Below are 15685 nucleotides of genomic sequence, written 5' to 3'. Positions count from 1 at the left end.
GCGCGACAGTCCGGTGAGCCCCTTCCTCAGACACAGCGGCTCACCCTGAGAGGAATGATGGGGACATTAGCGCTGGATGAAGGCCTGGCACACACGTGTAGCTCACCTGAGAATCGCGTCTTTAAAAAGTCACTCATGTTTAAGTCACGTGGGTTGTAGAAATCGCTTTGCTTCGGGTGTGCGCGTATATGTGCACGTGCGTACATTTTTGTTTTATAATAACATGCAAAATTTGAAGGTTTTAGCGTTTTATTATCCAGATGTTACATTACTGAAGATCACTCTTTATTTTTACATTGTTTATATTTTTATACAAATTATCAACTGAGTAAGAACGCTTTGCTGTGAATAATGCTCAAGAACAAACATATTTAATAACCTAATATAAATATATTTAATACCCTAATATATATATATATATATATATATATATATATATATATATATATATATATATATATATATATATATACACACACATACATACACACACACACACACACACACACATACATACACACACACACACACACACATAAACCAACATTAATAATCAGCAGTATAAATACAATAATCAACCTCAGCATGTGTTAAGTGTTATCAGGCTATTATTATTATTATTATTATTATTATTAATAATAATAATAATAATAATAATAATAATAATAGTAGTAGTAGTAGTAGTAGTAGTAGTAGTAGTAGCATTGTAAATGTAGGCATAGGCACCTAATATAATTATGACAACCAGTTCCATTATGTTACAGGTTGAGAAACACACTGGCATTTTACCATTTATATAATCACATTTGGGTGAAAATATTAATAGGAGGTTGTTGCACCTCTCTTGATGCCAGCAGGGTCAAGGTTTACAAAGTAAATAAGGGTTTATAAGGGGTAATAATGGTTTCTAAAGGTTTATAAGGGTTTTAAAGGGTTTATAAGGGTTTATAAGAGGTTTAAGTGTTTATAAGGGGTTTATAAGGGGTAATAATGGTTTATAAGGGTTTTAAGGGTTTATAAGGGTTTATAAGGGGTTTAAAATGAGTAATAACGGTTTATAAAGGTTTATAAGGGTTTATAAGAGTAAGTAAATAATGAGTGCTAAGCCTACAGGCATGGCGACATTCTTCAGCTTGCTCCAAACATGCTTCAGCCCTGATGCAGAAAAGAGTGAACAAATAGAAGAGCGAACTGATCAGAAGAGTGACACTAGATTGATCAGAACATGGTGAGGCTTGTGTCTCTCATTCTGCCACAGCAACACAAGCAAAACCCATCCGATTGCTTTCAACAATCAGTGGATCTCGCCTTAGAGGAAAAAACCTAGTGTAGTAGTATGTGTACCTGTGTTCAGTGGTGTCAGTACCACAGTAGTGTATGTAGCTGTGGTCAGTGGTGTCAGTACCTCAGTACTGTGTGTAGCTGTGGTCAGTGGTGTCAGTACCTCAGTAGTGTATGTAGCTGTGGTCAGTGGTGTCAGTACCTCAGAACTGTGTGTAGCTGTGGTCAGTGGTGTCAGTACCTCAGTAGTGTGTGTAGCTGTGGTCAGTGGTGTCAGTACCTCAGTAGTGTGTGTAGCTGTGGTCAGTGGTGTCAGTACCTCGGTAGTGTGTGTAGCTGTGGTCAGTGGTGTCAGTACCTCAGTAGTGTGTGTAGCTGTGTTCAGTGGTGTCAGTACCTCAGTAGTGTATGTAGCTGTGGTCAGTGGTGCCAGTACCTCAGTAGTGTATGTAGCTGTGGTCAGTGGTGTCAGTACCTCAGTACTGTGTGTAGCTGTGGCCAGTGGTGTCAGTACCTCAGTAGTGTGTGTAGCTGTGGTCAGTGGTGTCAGTACCTCAGTAGTGTGTGTAGCTGTGGTCAGTGGTGTCAGTACCTCAGTAGTGTATGTAGCTGTGGTCAGTGGTGTCAGTACCTCAGAAGTGTATGTAGCTGTGGTCAGTGGTGTCAGTACCTCAGTAGTGTGTGTAGCTGTTGTCAGTGGTGTCAGTACCTCAGTAGTGTGTGTAGCTGTGGTCAGTGGTGTCAGTACCTCAGTAGTGTGTGTAGCTGTGGTCAGTTCCTCTCCCAGTGTTGTGCTACAACATTAGGCTTTGCCTATGACGAAGCGGCCACCCACGACCACAGGGTTGCCCCCTGGCCTGTGTTCTCTGTTGGCCTCTGCTATGGGTCTGGCAGGTGCTGTGGCTGTGAGGTGCTCACGGGATGGAGCAGTGACGATGATAGCAGGGGGTGCTGGAGGTGCTACAGGTGTATCTGATGATGGTGGTGATGAAGAGCTGCTGCTGGAGGAGTGGAGTTCAACAGCACCTTCATATTCTGTAAAGCCACAGAATTTACACAAGCAACAAAACATGAGAAAAACCTGCAATATTTCTGTACACCGCGGCTCTTAACAAACAACTAGGAAGAGCTTTGCTTCCCATACTTTACATTCCTTATGCTAATTAACTTATATTTTAAATATTATTTATATGATCTGGACATTTTATCAGAATTATGAGTAAGACTTTGCTATGTCGACCTGACAGGTACATATCTTGTAGGCAACAAATTAGTACAAATTTTTAATTTATCTTTAAATCCTACAAATTTCAATAAATTTTACAGCAATTCTAAAATGAAATTATGAATGCTTTGTGTTTTCATTGAGTATAAACTGGACTGAGCTGTAGGCATCCCAAAACCAATGATTAGCCTGACTGGACCGGGTCCAAAAGACACATAAGGGAATGTCATGCCTGTAAAACTGGAACCTAATCAGACCGCATCAGACCCACACACACCCCAACATGTCTGCTAAAAGAACAGTCAGTCTTTGCTTTCACAGGCTACCGGATGAAATTCAGCATGGCACCTGAAGGAAGGTCAGCATGTTACCTGATGGTTCTCTTGGTTTTCCAGTTGCAGATCCCATTGCTCACCTGAAACTCATAGTGTATTGATGGCATGGAATTCTGTTCTAACACTGAGGTGGAAAAAGCAGACTATTACATCACTCCAGTACAAATCTCTCTCTCACAGGACACCAGCAGATAGACACATAATGCATGAGTAACGGTAGCAAATGCTTCTCTCTCTCTCTCTCTCTCTCTCTCTCTCTCTCTCTCTCTCTCTCTCTCTCTCTCTCTCTCTCTCTCTCTCTCTCTCTCTCTCTCTCTCTCTCTCTCTCTCTCTCTCTCTCTCTCTCTCTCTCTCTCTCTCTCTCTAAGCCTCTGTGCACTAATCCACTGAGATAAGTTTATTTGGATTTGCAAATAGGCCTGTGGTCACAGCACAAAAACAGGATGTTTTTTTTCCATTTTGTTTTGACAACAAATATTTATAAAATCAAAACAAATTTATTTTGATATTTAAGACTATTATAATGCTAAATATTTGATATCTGTGGAAAGAAAATCTGTCTACTGCGGCAGTGTCCTAATCTGGTAACTTCATTTTAGATGAATCAGCAGACAATTTTTATCTGAGTATTACATGAGTGCATTATTATATAAATGTATTATGGCTTAAGTGCTACTGACCTTTTACACTGACGTAGGTCATGTCAGCGGAAGGAGCGTCATCGGTGTGGACACTTTTCCCACTTTCATTCCCACTTTTCATTTCGCCAAAATGAAAATATTTCGAAAACATTTGGAATTCTCCGTGGAAGATTAGACGTTAGCACTTATTCGCTTTACGACGAATGACTATAAATAATATGTGCGGGAGTATCGTGATAAGTAACGTTTCCGGGTTACAGTCTAGTGCTTTGATCGCTTACGACATATCACATGATCACAGGGCCGGAATCCGGAAGAGGAGCCGCGCATACAGAAGAAAACAAACAGTCTGATAACAATTACTATTAGTGTGATAACAACATTGCTATTAGTGTGAAAACAACATTACTATTAGTGTGATAAGTGGACAGAGACGCGTCGAGGATACAGACATGGACGGTGAGCGTGACGTTTCTACACCTTGGTAGTGTGGTGTAATACCTGCGCGCTGTTAGCTAGCTGGCTAGTTACGGTTAGCACTGGGATCCGGCTGTAACCTCCTCAGATTAGTGACCGGTTATGTGCTATATTTTGTATAGGTTAGGTAGCTAGTTAACTCTAGGTAGCTAACTAGTTAACTTGTATATGTTTCATTCATAGACTGCAGTATTTGAAAAAGAGTCTTCTAGTTACATATGAACATGCTTTTCTCTTGTTACCTGTCATGCCCAAAGCTGTCACTAAATATCAGATTGTAGATAAACAGTGTTACATAAAAATATTTTTGGTTTGCAGAATATCATGCACAAAGATAAATCTTTAATGATATGGACTGTAAAGATTATACGTACTGTGCTGCGAAAAGCTTTAATGTTTCTGAAAAGTAAACAGGCCTGAACCATTCTCCTTATTAATCTTTAGTCTGAGTCACTGTAGTCTTAAATCACTGTACTGTTTGGTGGGTTTAAACATGTATTTTTTCCTCCTTACAGACGCATACTTCCAGTTAAAGGTATGTGATACTGTAAGCTTTCATGACACATTTTATAAGATCAGTACTGGTTTCATAACTAATACTGTAAGCTATTTTTATATTGTTGTGTTCCTTATGTCAGCTTTCAGGTGCATAAAATTATTTTAAGAACAAAGTGTGTATTAAAGTGTGTTGTTTCATCATTCTCCTTGTTTACCACAGATATTTGTGTTTTCTGTTGCCCTATGGTCTGCTCTCTGCTCTCACACAGTTTAGTGCAAAACAGTTAGAAAAACTGGCCAAGAAGGCTGAGAAAGACTCAAAGGCTGAGCAGGCCAAAGTCAAGAAGGTAAGCTGGAAATGGAACCACTGTTCTAGGATCAGATGAGCCTTATAGTTAAGGCATATCTAAGCTGTAAGTGGGTTTGGGACAGAGGTCCTCCATCAGCTGTGCAAGCAAAGAGCTTCTGAATTAGTAGGAGGAGGAGCCAGTTTATATATGAAAAAGTAGATGTTTCAATCATAACATTCATTCCATGGGGGTCTAAGGTTCCAAGAGTGTAGCTCAGTTCTTTATTTGAGTTTCCAAATTTCATTGCTGCCTTAGCAACAACTGGCAGATATGTCATTAACACAGTGTCCATTACTATTAAAATGTATAATTTAGCAGCCCAAAAATGTGATTCTTTCTGGAAAGTGATATTATGTATCTCAGTGTAAATTGGGGCTTGGCCAATCATTTCTACAGTACTCCCACTATTTCCTGTTTACTGCTGACCCAGAAACTGCATCACTAAAATGCCCTTCTCTGATTGGAGGAAGAGAGTCCTAAAGCTGTAAACCCCTGTCCCATGCCCTCTAGACAGTGTGCTCTACTCACCAGCAGGTGGCAGACCATCTCTGTTTGTATGCATTGTGTACTGGCTATGCTGACAGAAATGTGAGAAGGGGCAGTAGCCTAATCATGCCATGGAGTGTGTGTGTGTGTGTGTGTGTGTGTGTGTGTGTGTGTGTGTGTGTGTGTGTGTGTGTGTGTGTGTGTGTGTGTGTGTGTGTGTGTGTGTGTGTGTGTGTGTGTGTGGGATTCAGACTGTAGGGTGCAGGGGTGTGTGTGTGTGTGTGTGTGTGTGTGTGGTGGGGATTCAGACGGTCATTGTAGGGTGTGTGTGGGGATTCAGACTGTCAGTGTGGGTGTGGTGGGGATTCAGACGGTCAGTGTAGGGTGTGTGTGTGGTGGGGATTCAGACTGTCAGTGTAGGGTGTGTGGGGGTGTGGGGATTCAGACTGTCAGTTTAGGGTGTGTGGGGATTCAGACGGTTAGTGTAGGGTGTGTGTGTGTGTGTGTGGGGTGTGAGTGTGGGGATTCAGACTGTCAGTGTAGGGTGCAGGGGTGTGTGTGTGTGTGTGTGGGGATTCAGACTGTCAGTGTAGGGTGCAGGGGTGTGTGTGTGTGTGTGGTGGGGATTCAGACGGTCAGTGTAGGGTGTGTGTGTGTGGGTGTGGTGGGGATTCAGACGGTCAGTGTAGGGTGTGTGGGTGTGGGTGTGGTGGAGATTCAGACGGTCAGTGTAGGGTGTGTGTGTGTGGGTGTGGTGGGGATTCAGACGTCAGTGTAGGGTGTGTGGGTGTGGTGGGGATTCAGACGGTCAGTGTAGGGTGTGGGTGTGTGGGGATTCAGACTGTGGGTGTAGGGTGTGTGTGTGGGTGTGGTGGGGATTCAGACGGTCAGTGTAGGGTGTGTGTGGTGGGGATTCAGACTGTCACTGTAGGGTGGGTGTGGGCGTGTGGGGATTCAGACTGTCAGTCTAGGGTGTGTGTGTGTGTGGGGATTCAGACGGTTAGTGTAGGGTGTGTGTGTGTGTGTGGGGGGGGGGGATTCAGACTGTCAGTGTAGGGTGCAGGGGTGTGTGTGTGTGTGTGTGTGTGTGTGTGTGGGGATTCAGACTGTCAGTGTAGGGTGCAGGGGTGTGTGTGTGTGTGTGTGTGTGTGTGTGGGGATTCAGACTGTCAGTGTAGGGTGCAGGGGTGTGTGTGTGTGTGGTGGGGATTCAGACGGTCAGTGTAGGGTGTGTGTGTGTGGGTGTGGTGGGGATTCAGACGGTCAGTGTAGGGTGTGTGTGGGGGGGGATTCAGACGGTCAGTGTAGTGTGTGTGTGTGTGTGTGGGAGGGGGATTCAGACTGTCAGTGTAGGGTGCAGGGGTGTGTGTGTGTGTGTGTGGGGATTCAGACTGTCAGTGTAGGGTGCAGGGGTGTGTGTGTGTGTGTGTGTGTGTGTGTGGGGATTCAGACTGTCAGTGTAGGGTGCAGGGGTGTGTGTGTGTGTGTGTGTGTGTGTGTGTGTGTGTGTGTGTGTGTGTGTGGTGGGGATTCAGACGGTCAGTGTAGGGTGTGTGTGTGTGTGTGGGTGTGGTGGGGATTCAGACGGTCAGTGTAGGGTGTGTGTGTGTGTGTGTGGGTGTGGTGGGGATTCAGACGGTCAGTGTAGGGTGTGGGGGTGTGGGGATTCAGACGGTCAGTGTAGGGTGTGGGGGTGTGGGGATTCAGACTGTCAGTGTAGGGTGTGTGTGTGTGGGGATTCAGACGGTCAGTGTAGTGTGTGTGTGTGTGTGTGTGTGTGTGTGTGTGTGTGTGTGTGTGTGTGGGGGGGGGGGATTCAGACTGTCAGTGTAGGGTGCAGGGGTGTGTGTGTGTGGTGGGGATTCAGACGGTCAGTGTAGGGTGTGTGTGTGTGGGGGGGGGATTCAGACTGTCAGTGTAGGGTGCAGGGGTGTGTGTGTGTGGTGGGGATTCAGACGGTCAGTGTAGGGTGTGTGTGTGTGGGTGTGGTGGGGATTCAGACGGTCAGTGTAGGGTGTGGGTGTGGTGGGGATTCAGACGGTCAGTGTAGGGTGTGTGGGTGTGGTGGGGATTCAGACGGTCAGTGTAGGGTGTGTGGGTGTGGGTGTGTGGGGATTCAGACTGTCAGTGTAGGGTGTGTGTGGGGGGGGATTCAGACGGTCAGTGTAGTGTGTGGGTGTGGTGGGGATTCAGACGGTCAGTGTAGGGTGTGTGTGTGGGTGTGGTGGGGATTCAGACGGTCAGTGTAGGGTGTGTGTGTGGGTGTGGTGGGGATTCAGACGGTCAGTGTAGGGTGTGTGTGTGTGGGTGTGGTGGGGATTCAGACGGTCAGTGTAGGGTGTGTGGGTGTAGGTGTGGTGGGGATTCAGACGGTCAGTGTGGGTGTGTGGGGATTCAGACTGTGGGTGTAGGGTGTGTGTGTGGGTGTGGTGGGGATTCAGACGGTCAGTGTAGGGTGTGTGTGGTGGGGATTCAGACTGTCACTGTAGGGTGGGTGTGGGGGTGTGGGGATTTAGACTGTCAGTCTAGGGTGTGTGTGTGTGGGGATTCAGACGGTTAGTGTAGGGTGTGTGTGTGTGTGTGTGTGTGGGGTGTGAGTGTGTGTGTGTGTGTGTGTGTGTGTGGGGGGGGATTCAGACTGTCAGTGTAGGGTGCAGGGGTGTGTGTGTGTGTGTGTGTGTGTGGGGATTCAGACTGTCAGTGTAGGGTGCAGGGGTGTGTGTGTGTGTGTGGTGGGGATTCAGACGGTCAGTGTAGGGTGTGTGGGTGTGGTGGGGATTCAGACGGTCAGTGTAGGGTGTGTGTGTGTGTGTGGGTGTGGTGGGGATTCAGACGGTCAGTGTAGGGTGTGTGTGTGTGGGGGTGTGGGGATTCAGACGGTCAGTGTAGGGTGTGTGTGTGTGGGGGTGTGGGGATTCAGACAGTCAGTGTAGGGTGTGTGTGTGGGGATTCAGACGGTCAGTGTAGGGTGTGTGTGTGTGTAGGGTGTGTGTGTGTGTGTGTGTGGGGATTCAGACTCAGTGTAGGGTGCAGGGGTGTGGGTGTGTGTGGTGGGGATTCAGATGGTCAGTGTAGGGTGTGTGTGTGTGGGTGTGGTGGGGATTCAGACGGTCAGTGTAGGGTGTGGGTGTGGTGGGGATTCAGACGGTCAGTGTAGGGTGTGTGGGTGTGGTGGGGATTCAGACGGTCAGTGTAGGGTGTGTGTGGGGGGGGATTCAGACGGTCAGTGTAGTGTGTGTGTGTGTGTGTGTGTCTGTGTGTGTGTGGGGATTCAGACGGTCAGTGTAGGGTGTGTGGTGGGGATTCAGACAGTCAGTGTAGGGTGTGTGTGGGGGGGGATTCAGACGGTCAGCGTAGGGTGTGTGTGTGTGTGTGTGTGTGTGTGGTGGGGATTCAGACGGTCAGTGTAGGGTGTGGGTGTGGTGGGGATTCAGACGGTCAGTGTAGGGTGTGTGTGTGTGTGTGTGGGGGGGGATTCAGACGGTCATTGTAGGGGGTGTGTGTGTGGTGGGGATTCAGATGGTCAGTGTAGGGTGCAGGGGTGTGTGTGTGTGTGTGGTGGGGATTCAGACGGTCAGTGTAGGGTGCAGGGGTGTGTGTGTGTGTGTGGTGGGGATTCAGACGGTCAGTGTAGGGTGCAGGGGTGTGTGTGTGTGTGTGTGTGTGGTGGGGATTCAGACGGTCAGTGTAGGGTGCAGGGGTGTGTGTGTGTGGTGGGGATTCAGACGGTCAGTGTAGGGTGTGGGTGTGGTGGGGATTCAGACGGTCAGTGTAGGGTGTGTGTGTGTGTGTGTGGGGGGGGGGATTCAGACGGTCATTGTAGGGGGTGTGTGTGTGGTGGGGATTCAGATGGTCAGTGTAGGGTGCAGGGGTGTGTGTGTGTGTGGTGGGGATTCAGACGGTCAGTGTAGGGTGCAGGGGTGTGTGTGGTGGGGATTCAGATGGTCAGTGTAGGGTGCAGGGGTGTGTGTGTGTGTGTGTGGTGGGGATTCAGACGGTCAGTGTAGGGTGCAGGGGTGTGTGTGTGTGGTGGGGATTCAGACAGTCAGTGTAGGGTGCAGGGGTGTGTATGTGTGTGTGGTGGGGATTCAGACGGTCAGTGTAGGGTGCAGGGTTGTGTGTGTGTGTGTGTGTGGTGGGGATTCAGACGGTCAGTGTAGGGTGCAGGGGTGTGTATCTGTGTGGTGGGGATTCAGAGGGTCAGTGTAGGGTGCAGGGGTGTGTGTGTGTGTGTGTGTATGTGGTGGGGATTCAGACGGTCAGTGTAGGGTGCAGGGTTGTGTGTGTGTGTGTGTGTGTGTGTGTGTGTGTGTGTGGTGGGGATTCAGACAGTCAGTGTAGGGTGCAGGGGTGTGTATGTGTGTGTGGTGGGGATTCAGACGGTCAGTGTAGGGTGCAGGGTTGTGTGTGTGTGTGTGTGTGTGTGTGTGGTGGGGATTCAGACGGTCAGTGTAGGGTGCAGGGGTGTGTGTGTCTGTGGTGGGGATTCAGACCTTTTTTTTGGATATTTCATTCATCGTTCCCAAACTCCAGTTTTGTAGTATGCTGGACCACATGGGTTTCCTGTTCCATTACACGATTCACCTTATTGTGTGTGTGTGTGTGTGTGTAGGCACTCCAGCAGAAGAACGTGGAGTGTGCGCGTGTGTATGCTGAGAACGCCATCCGTAAGAAGAACGAGGGCCTGAACTGGTTGCGCATGGCATCACGCGTGGATGCTGTGGCCTCTAAAGTCCAGACGGCTGTCACTATGAAGGGGGTGAGGGGTCAGGGGTCAGGGTCTCCTCCCTCCGCCATCTCCCATATTATTCACTGTTTGCGAAATGTAACCAGTGCCCAGTCCGTGTTCACAGTCAGGTCATAAGCACAGAAACATTGTGTATTTTGATAATCTTTTTCTGTACAGGACATTTGTAATTAGATATTTATAGCTTCGTTCTTTATAGCTACTGCTGTTAATATTTTATAGTGTGACGTTTACTGCTCTCGCGTACTGACAGTAAAACACTGTAATTCTCCCCTCCAGCTTCAGTGCGGTTTCAACACTTCCTGCTAACCTGTTCTTTTTTGGGTTTGTTATTAAGGTGACTAAGAACATGACGCAGGTCACTAAAGCACTGGACAAAGCTCTGAACTCAATGGACCTTCAGAAAGTCTCTGCAGTTATGGACAAGTTTGAGAGCCAAGTTCAGAATCTGGATGTTCACACTTCAGTAAGTGTGGCTAGGTGTAGCTGCTGGGTGTAGCATGAGTGACCTGAACAACTGTGTAGTCACTATTTATTTTGCACTACATCCTCCTGGAAAGACGCACAAACTCCACCCTTTGTCTGTGTTGCTAGGTGATGGAGGACTCGATGAGCTCGGCAACCACGCTGACGACGCCGCAGGAGCAGGTGGACAACCTGATTGTGCAGATTGCGGAGGAGAGTGGTCTGGAAGTTCTAGACCAGCTCAACCAACTCCCGGCCGGAGCCAGCTCGCTTGGAGAAGGCTCAACCCGCTCACAGGAGAAAGAGGACCAGCTTTCCCGGAGGTCCGGCACCTCCCCACACATTCTCATCTACTGCACATGCCAGATCTCCTTATATATGCTTCAGGGTAGCCCACAGCACCCGTGTGTGTGTGTGTGAGTTCTATCTGTGACAGTGTGGTCTGTTTGGTAGGCTTGCGGCGTTGCGGAACTGACGGTGTGTGAGCAGGAGAGGACCGGAAGGCCAGAGAGCTCACGGATCCAGTCCAACTCCTCACTCGGATGACCTGACAAGGCCGTTGATTTGTGTTCCCAGATCTATTTATACACACACTCTTTCAGAGTTGCCAAAATCGCTGCCCAAGTGTGTTTGCGTCCCAGATCACACCCGCACTTTCTGCTGAAAACAATCTTTCTTTTTGACTTTGTTGCTGAACATCTCTCTCTCCCTCTCTCTCCCCCTCTCTCTCTCTCTCTCTCCCTCTCTCCCTTTCTCCCAACACTAGAGTATGTGGGTGAATCGTAATAGCAGGTCAGGAGTGAGCGCTCCACTGTAGGTCGTAGTGATTTCAGGCTCTTTCTGATATTACTGGCTGCTGCGTTTCGGTCTTTTCTGTGCGTTTCCTCCTCTGAGAGATGTAACATTCATATCCAAAGGGCAGATGGAGATAGAAACCGCTGCACACAGCTGACTGGAGACTGTACTCTTCAAAACAAACACATTCAATAGGTTTTTTTTTTAAATTAACTTTGACTATGCTATTATTGTAAACCTATGTTAATAACAATAACAGATCTCACTGTATGTGGTTGCTGTCAATGTTATCTGAGTCTCATCCTTACAGTCAGAGTAATGGACCATCCACGCTGGTCCATTGTGTCTAAACCCTCAGTATAGCATTCTAGTGGAGTGAGGCATCTTTCTGTTTGTGTTTTGTCATGACCGTTGTTTTGCCTTACTGCACAGTGCCCGTCCTCGTTCTCCTCTTCCTCACTGCCTGAATCAGAGATCACTGAGACATTAGAGTGTGTAGGGCAGACAGTGTCTGCAGTGAGACACATTCCAGTAGGGATGTGTCTTCCTGCTTCAGATGTCTGTCCTGTGGTTTCTCTGTGTTACAGAGGAAGGTTCTTTCTACTGCAGCTCAGCACTTTTCTTTTGTACATCCTGTGAGAATAAAGCCCCTCTGATAATGGGGTGTTCGTGGGCTTGACAGTGAGGGGCTCATCCAGCCAACCACGGGAACTAAACTCTTATCTATAAAGACTGAGGTGTGGGTGGAGCTTCGCAGTTCAGTCCTGGCAAATGTCATGGTGTGGGAGGAGTGTGCGCGAGTGTATGTGGGGATGATGTTTACTAGCCAAGTAAATGCACTAGCCACCTTCCGCAGAAATGCACTGTCATGCCGGCTACAGTTACACGAGCTCCCCGTAAACCAGCATACACACCACACGCGCACAGAATACAAGTATAAACATCGAGCATACTCGCGGAGCACAATACAACACAGACAGGCTAAACCGGTCTTACACACCACTCTGGTTACTCAGACATTAAACTGCCCTGTAAAGTTGAGGGCGCACTAATCCTCCGTCACTGCCTCTCACACCCCGCGCTATACAGCACTAATCTTAAAACGCTGCTGATGACGTACTGACGTTCAGAATAACGTGTTGCATAAGAAAATCTTCCACAGGTGAAAACCACCTGCACTGTCTCCCGAAAAACCAAAACATCAAATCTCATTTCTTTGTTCTCGACTCCTGCGCGCGTCCTGTTTTCTTCTCGAGGATGAGTGTTCGTCTTTTACCGCGAGCACAGATCTTCGTATAATAAAGGTTTATTAATTCAGCTCATAAAACCAGAACGTCCCCTATCCGCCTAGCACGTGCGTCATCTCCTCCGCCAGCCGGCGCGCGGGGCGGACCGGAGCCGGTAAGGTCGTACCGACCGTTTCATGTGACGTGGGCGTTTGTGCAGGAAGGGACCGGAGTGTTAACGCTCGCGACCGCGCTGATGGGATTAGGGGAGGCTTCAGCGCGTGAATGCTGACGAGGAGCCCACGAGACAGGCTATGTGTGTGCACGCAACGACCAGAACCGCGCTCCATGCAACACGCTACCAGTCTTTACAGCCGCTTTTTATTTAAACGCCTGGCTCGGATGGGGCGGGGTGATGTCCAAGTTCCGGTACAAAGAGAAAGCAAGAGCACGATGCAGCCGAATGGGCGCCAGACGGATTTTCCCGGGCGCGGCACGCAGCGTTGCGACCGTACCGGAGGATTATAGAAGTTGTTGCTTTGTCCGGTAAGGAGCCGTGTGCAGTCGCGCCGCACGATGAGGTCGCTGCTGGCGCTCTCCTGCCTTGTCCTGCTCACGAACGGAACGGACCTAATCGCCACCGACAGGTCCCCGGCGAGACAGGACAACGGCACATCCCGGATCGGCAAACGGTATTTGAACATCGGGGACGGTTCTTATCAGGAATTCGAGTTTCCCGAGAACACCAAGGGCGTGATTGTGATTTCCTGTCGGTATGGGAGCGCCGCGAGTCGGAAGGGCCGGGAGAGCTGGAAGCAGACGGTGCGCGTGCGTTCTCTAGACCCAGATGTTCTGTCCATCTTGAACATTAGCGATAGCGGGCACGCGGGGCCGCTGAGGAGTTACGTCATCAGCATCAGGTCGGGGTTGGCGGGCACTGCGCCTCTGCTCATACAGCTATTGGATCTGGACCAGAACTCCCAGCCGGTTTTGATTGAGGAGCGGACTGACTACTCCATCAGGGTGGCGCCTGGGACGGACGACCCCACCACGCGCCTCTCCCACTTCACCGAGAACCCGGTTCTGTTTGCCTTACTGCCACTCATCTTCATCAACAAGTGTGCGTTCGGCTGCAAGGTGGAGGGGGAGGTTCTGCGCGGGCTGGTCCGGCGACCCGCTCCCCTGCTGCTGGGCGTCGTGGGCCAGTTCCTCGTTATGCCGTTGTACGCCTTCGCGGTGTCTCGCCTCCTGTCCCTGCCCAAGGCGCTCTCTCTGGGCCTGGTCATCACCTGCTCCGCCCCCGGAGGGGGCGGTGGCTACCTGTACAGCCTGTTGCTAGGAGGAGACGTCACTCTGGCCATCTGCATGACTCTGGTGTCCACTGTAGTTGCCACGGCAGCGATGCCGCTCTCCTCTGCACTGTATGGGCGCGTGCTGGGCGTTCACGCTGCCCTGCACGTGCCCTTTGTGAAGATTCTGGGCACTCTGCTGTTCATCGCCATCCCCATTTCACTGGGCGTGCTGGTAAAACTGCGAGTGCCCGCCCTCACCCGCGTGCTCCTCGCCCTGATTCGCCCGTTCAGCTTTGTCCTCATCGTAGGCGGAGTCTTCGTGGCCTGTCAGATGGGCGCGTCCATCCTGGCCAGCGTGCGAGTGCCCATTGTGCTGGCGGGCGTGGCAGTGCCCATGGTGGGTTTGCTGGTAGGCCTGGCGCTGGCACGAGCGGTGGGGCTGCCCGGGCCACAGTGCCGGACGGTCAGCATCGAGGTGGGCGTGCAGAACAGCCTCCTGGCACTGGCGGTCATGCAGCTCTCCTTCCGTCGGGCAGAAGCGGACTACGTTTCCCAGGCGCCCTTCATCGTGGCCATCAGCAGCACTTCTGAAATGCTGCTGATTGTGCTCGGACACGTCACCTACCGACGCTTCTGCGAGCCGCCCGCTGACCCCTCCGCAGCCTGACTCGACCCGACCCGACCCGGCCCGGCCCGGCCTGGACTCCAGAGCTCCTTACCCACGCTGCCTTGGGCACATGCTGCACCCAGCACAGTGAATGAAGTGCATTGTTTATTTTTGTCTTGAAACCAAAGGTCGTTTTTTTTGTTCCCTTTTTAACCAGATTTTACTGAACTTTATGTAAATATTATCTAATGAAACTCACACAGATTGGCCTATTTTTCTATAAGATTTGTCTGTTTTGTAATTGAAGTGGTTTATTTGTATTCTGTTTACAAAAGTTGTGTGTGTTTTTGGAAATGAGTGTGTTTGAGCTGTGATTTGAGCTCTGTGCTAGTGATTGATATTCCAGAGGGAAGTGTTGGAATCCCTCTACTTGAATAATTTGCATAAAATGTGAATAAATGCATTTTGCAAAGCAAGATGAGGCTGTAGACGGTGGAGTGACTGAAGTGAATGCGTGGGGTCGGCGTGCGACTGGTGTGTCCTGTCACGGGCATGCTTTGCATGTTTCCATTTGCTGTAGCACATTTCTCTGTGTGTGTGTGTGTGTGTGTGTGTGTGTGTGTGTGTGTGTGTGTGTGTGCGCCCATCGTGTATACTCAGTATCTCCACTGTATTCATTGACAGATACTGATCTTGTGTTTATTTTGAATAGGCATCATTGGTTAAGAGAGTGTGTGAGTCTGTGTGTGAGAGAGAGAGAGGCAGAAGGATAGAGTTAAACACATGTCGTGATGGATACGTAGAGGTTGAGAGTTCAGCAGGTGTGTGTTGACATGTCCTTCCCAGACCACAGTTTGAGTCAGAATGTGGAATTTCTCTGTGTAGGTGAGAGCGGAGCTCTTGTGTGTGTGCGTCCAGATGCCTGTGGGGTGGTTTTATGGCACCGAGGATGAGCACTTTCAGGCCGCGCTATTGGCTCAGTGCTGGTGGGTGGAACTGTGCATACGTGCAGAACTGTTGTTTGGTTTTCAAGAGGCTTATTTACCAGACAGTGATCAGGTGGGGGCGGGCTGGCGGCGTTCACAGAACAGGGGCGTTCGGAGGCAAAGCACATTCTGCCTTTAGTTTTTAAACTGTGGTGACCCTTGCAGCAGAAATCAAAGTTTAGCTGCTACACGTCCACCAAGACAGCACCGAAGACGAAGGGACCAAAAAATCTCACTGGGTTTTTGCCCCAAGGGTCACCACAGGGGCTTTGAT

The 15685-nt window shown here is 49.2% G+C and overlaps 2 protein-coding genes and 1 long non-coding RNA gene across 4 annotated transcripts; 2 read left to right on the top strand and 1 right to left on the bottom strand.

The window, feature by feature from the left end:
• Positions 1 to 482: 482 nt before the first annotated feature.
• On the bottom strand, positions 483 to 3087 carry LOC145651646 (uncharacterized). 2 transcript variants are annotated; one of them, XR_014117435.1, is made up of 3 exons: positions 2878 to 3087; positions 1523 to 2316; positions 483 to 1155 (listed from the first exon to the last, which is right to left on the bottom strand). It is a non-coding gene; the product is annotated as an uncharacterized LOC145651646 (long non-coding RNA). The 2 variants fall into 2 exon arrangements; XR_014117434.1 differs by having other exon boundaries at positions 2030 to 2316; positions 2878 to 3081.
• A 678-nt stretch (positions 3088 to 3765) lies between these two features.
• On the top strand, positions 3766 to 11585 carry chmp1a (charged multivesicular body protein 1A). Its single transcript, XM_035532329.2, has 7 exons — positions 3766 to 3941; positions 4475 to 4494; positions 4727 to 4804; positions 9906 to 10052; positions 10378 to 10506; positions 10635 to 10828; positions 10959 to 11585. Exons 1-7 carry the CDS (start codon positions 3935 to 3937, stop codon positions 10978 to 10980), a joined length of 597 nt encoding a protein of 198 aa, XP_035388222.1. The 5' UTR covers positions 3766 to 3934; the 3' UTR covers positions 10981 to 11585.
• Positions 11586 to 11740: 155 nt separating this feature from the next.
• On the top strand, positions 11741 to 14901 carry slc10a3 (solute carrier family 10 member 3). The gene has a single exon (XM_026996755.3). It carries the CDS (start codon positions 13103 to 13105, stop codon positions 14483 to 14485), a length of 1383 nt encoding a protein of 460 aa, XP_026852556.2. The 5' UTR covers positions 11741 to 13102; the 3' UTR covers positions 14486 to 14901.
• Positions 14902 to 15685: the final 784 nt, after the last annotated feature.

Source organism: Electrophorus electricus, chromosome 16 (assembly GCF_041902795.1).
Source record: "Electrophorus electricus isolate QZ-2024a chromosome 16, ASM4190279v1, whole genome shotgun sequence".
Lineage (NCBI taxonomy): Eukaryota > Metazoa > Chordata > Actinopteri > Gymnotiformes > Gymnotidae > Electrophorus > Electrophorus electricus.
This window is presented reverse-complemented; position numbering and strand designations above follow the sequence as displayed.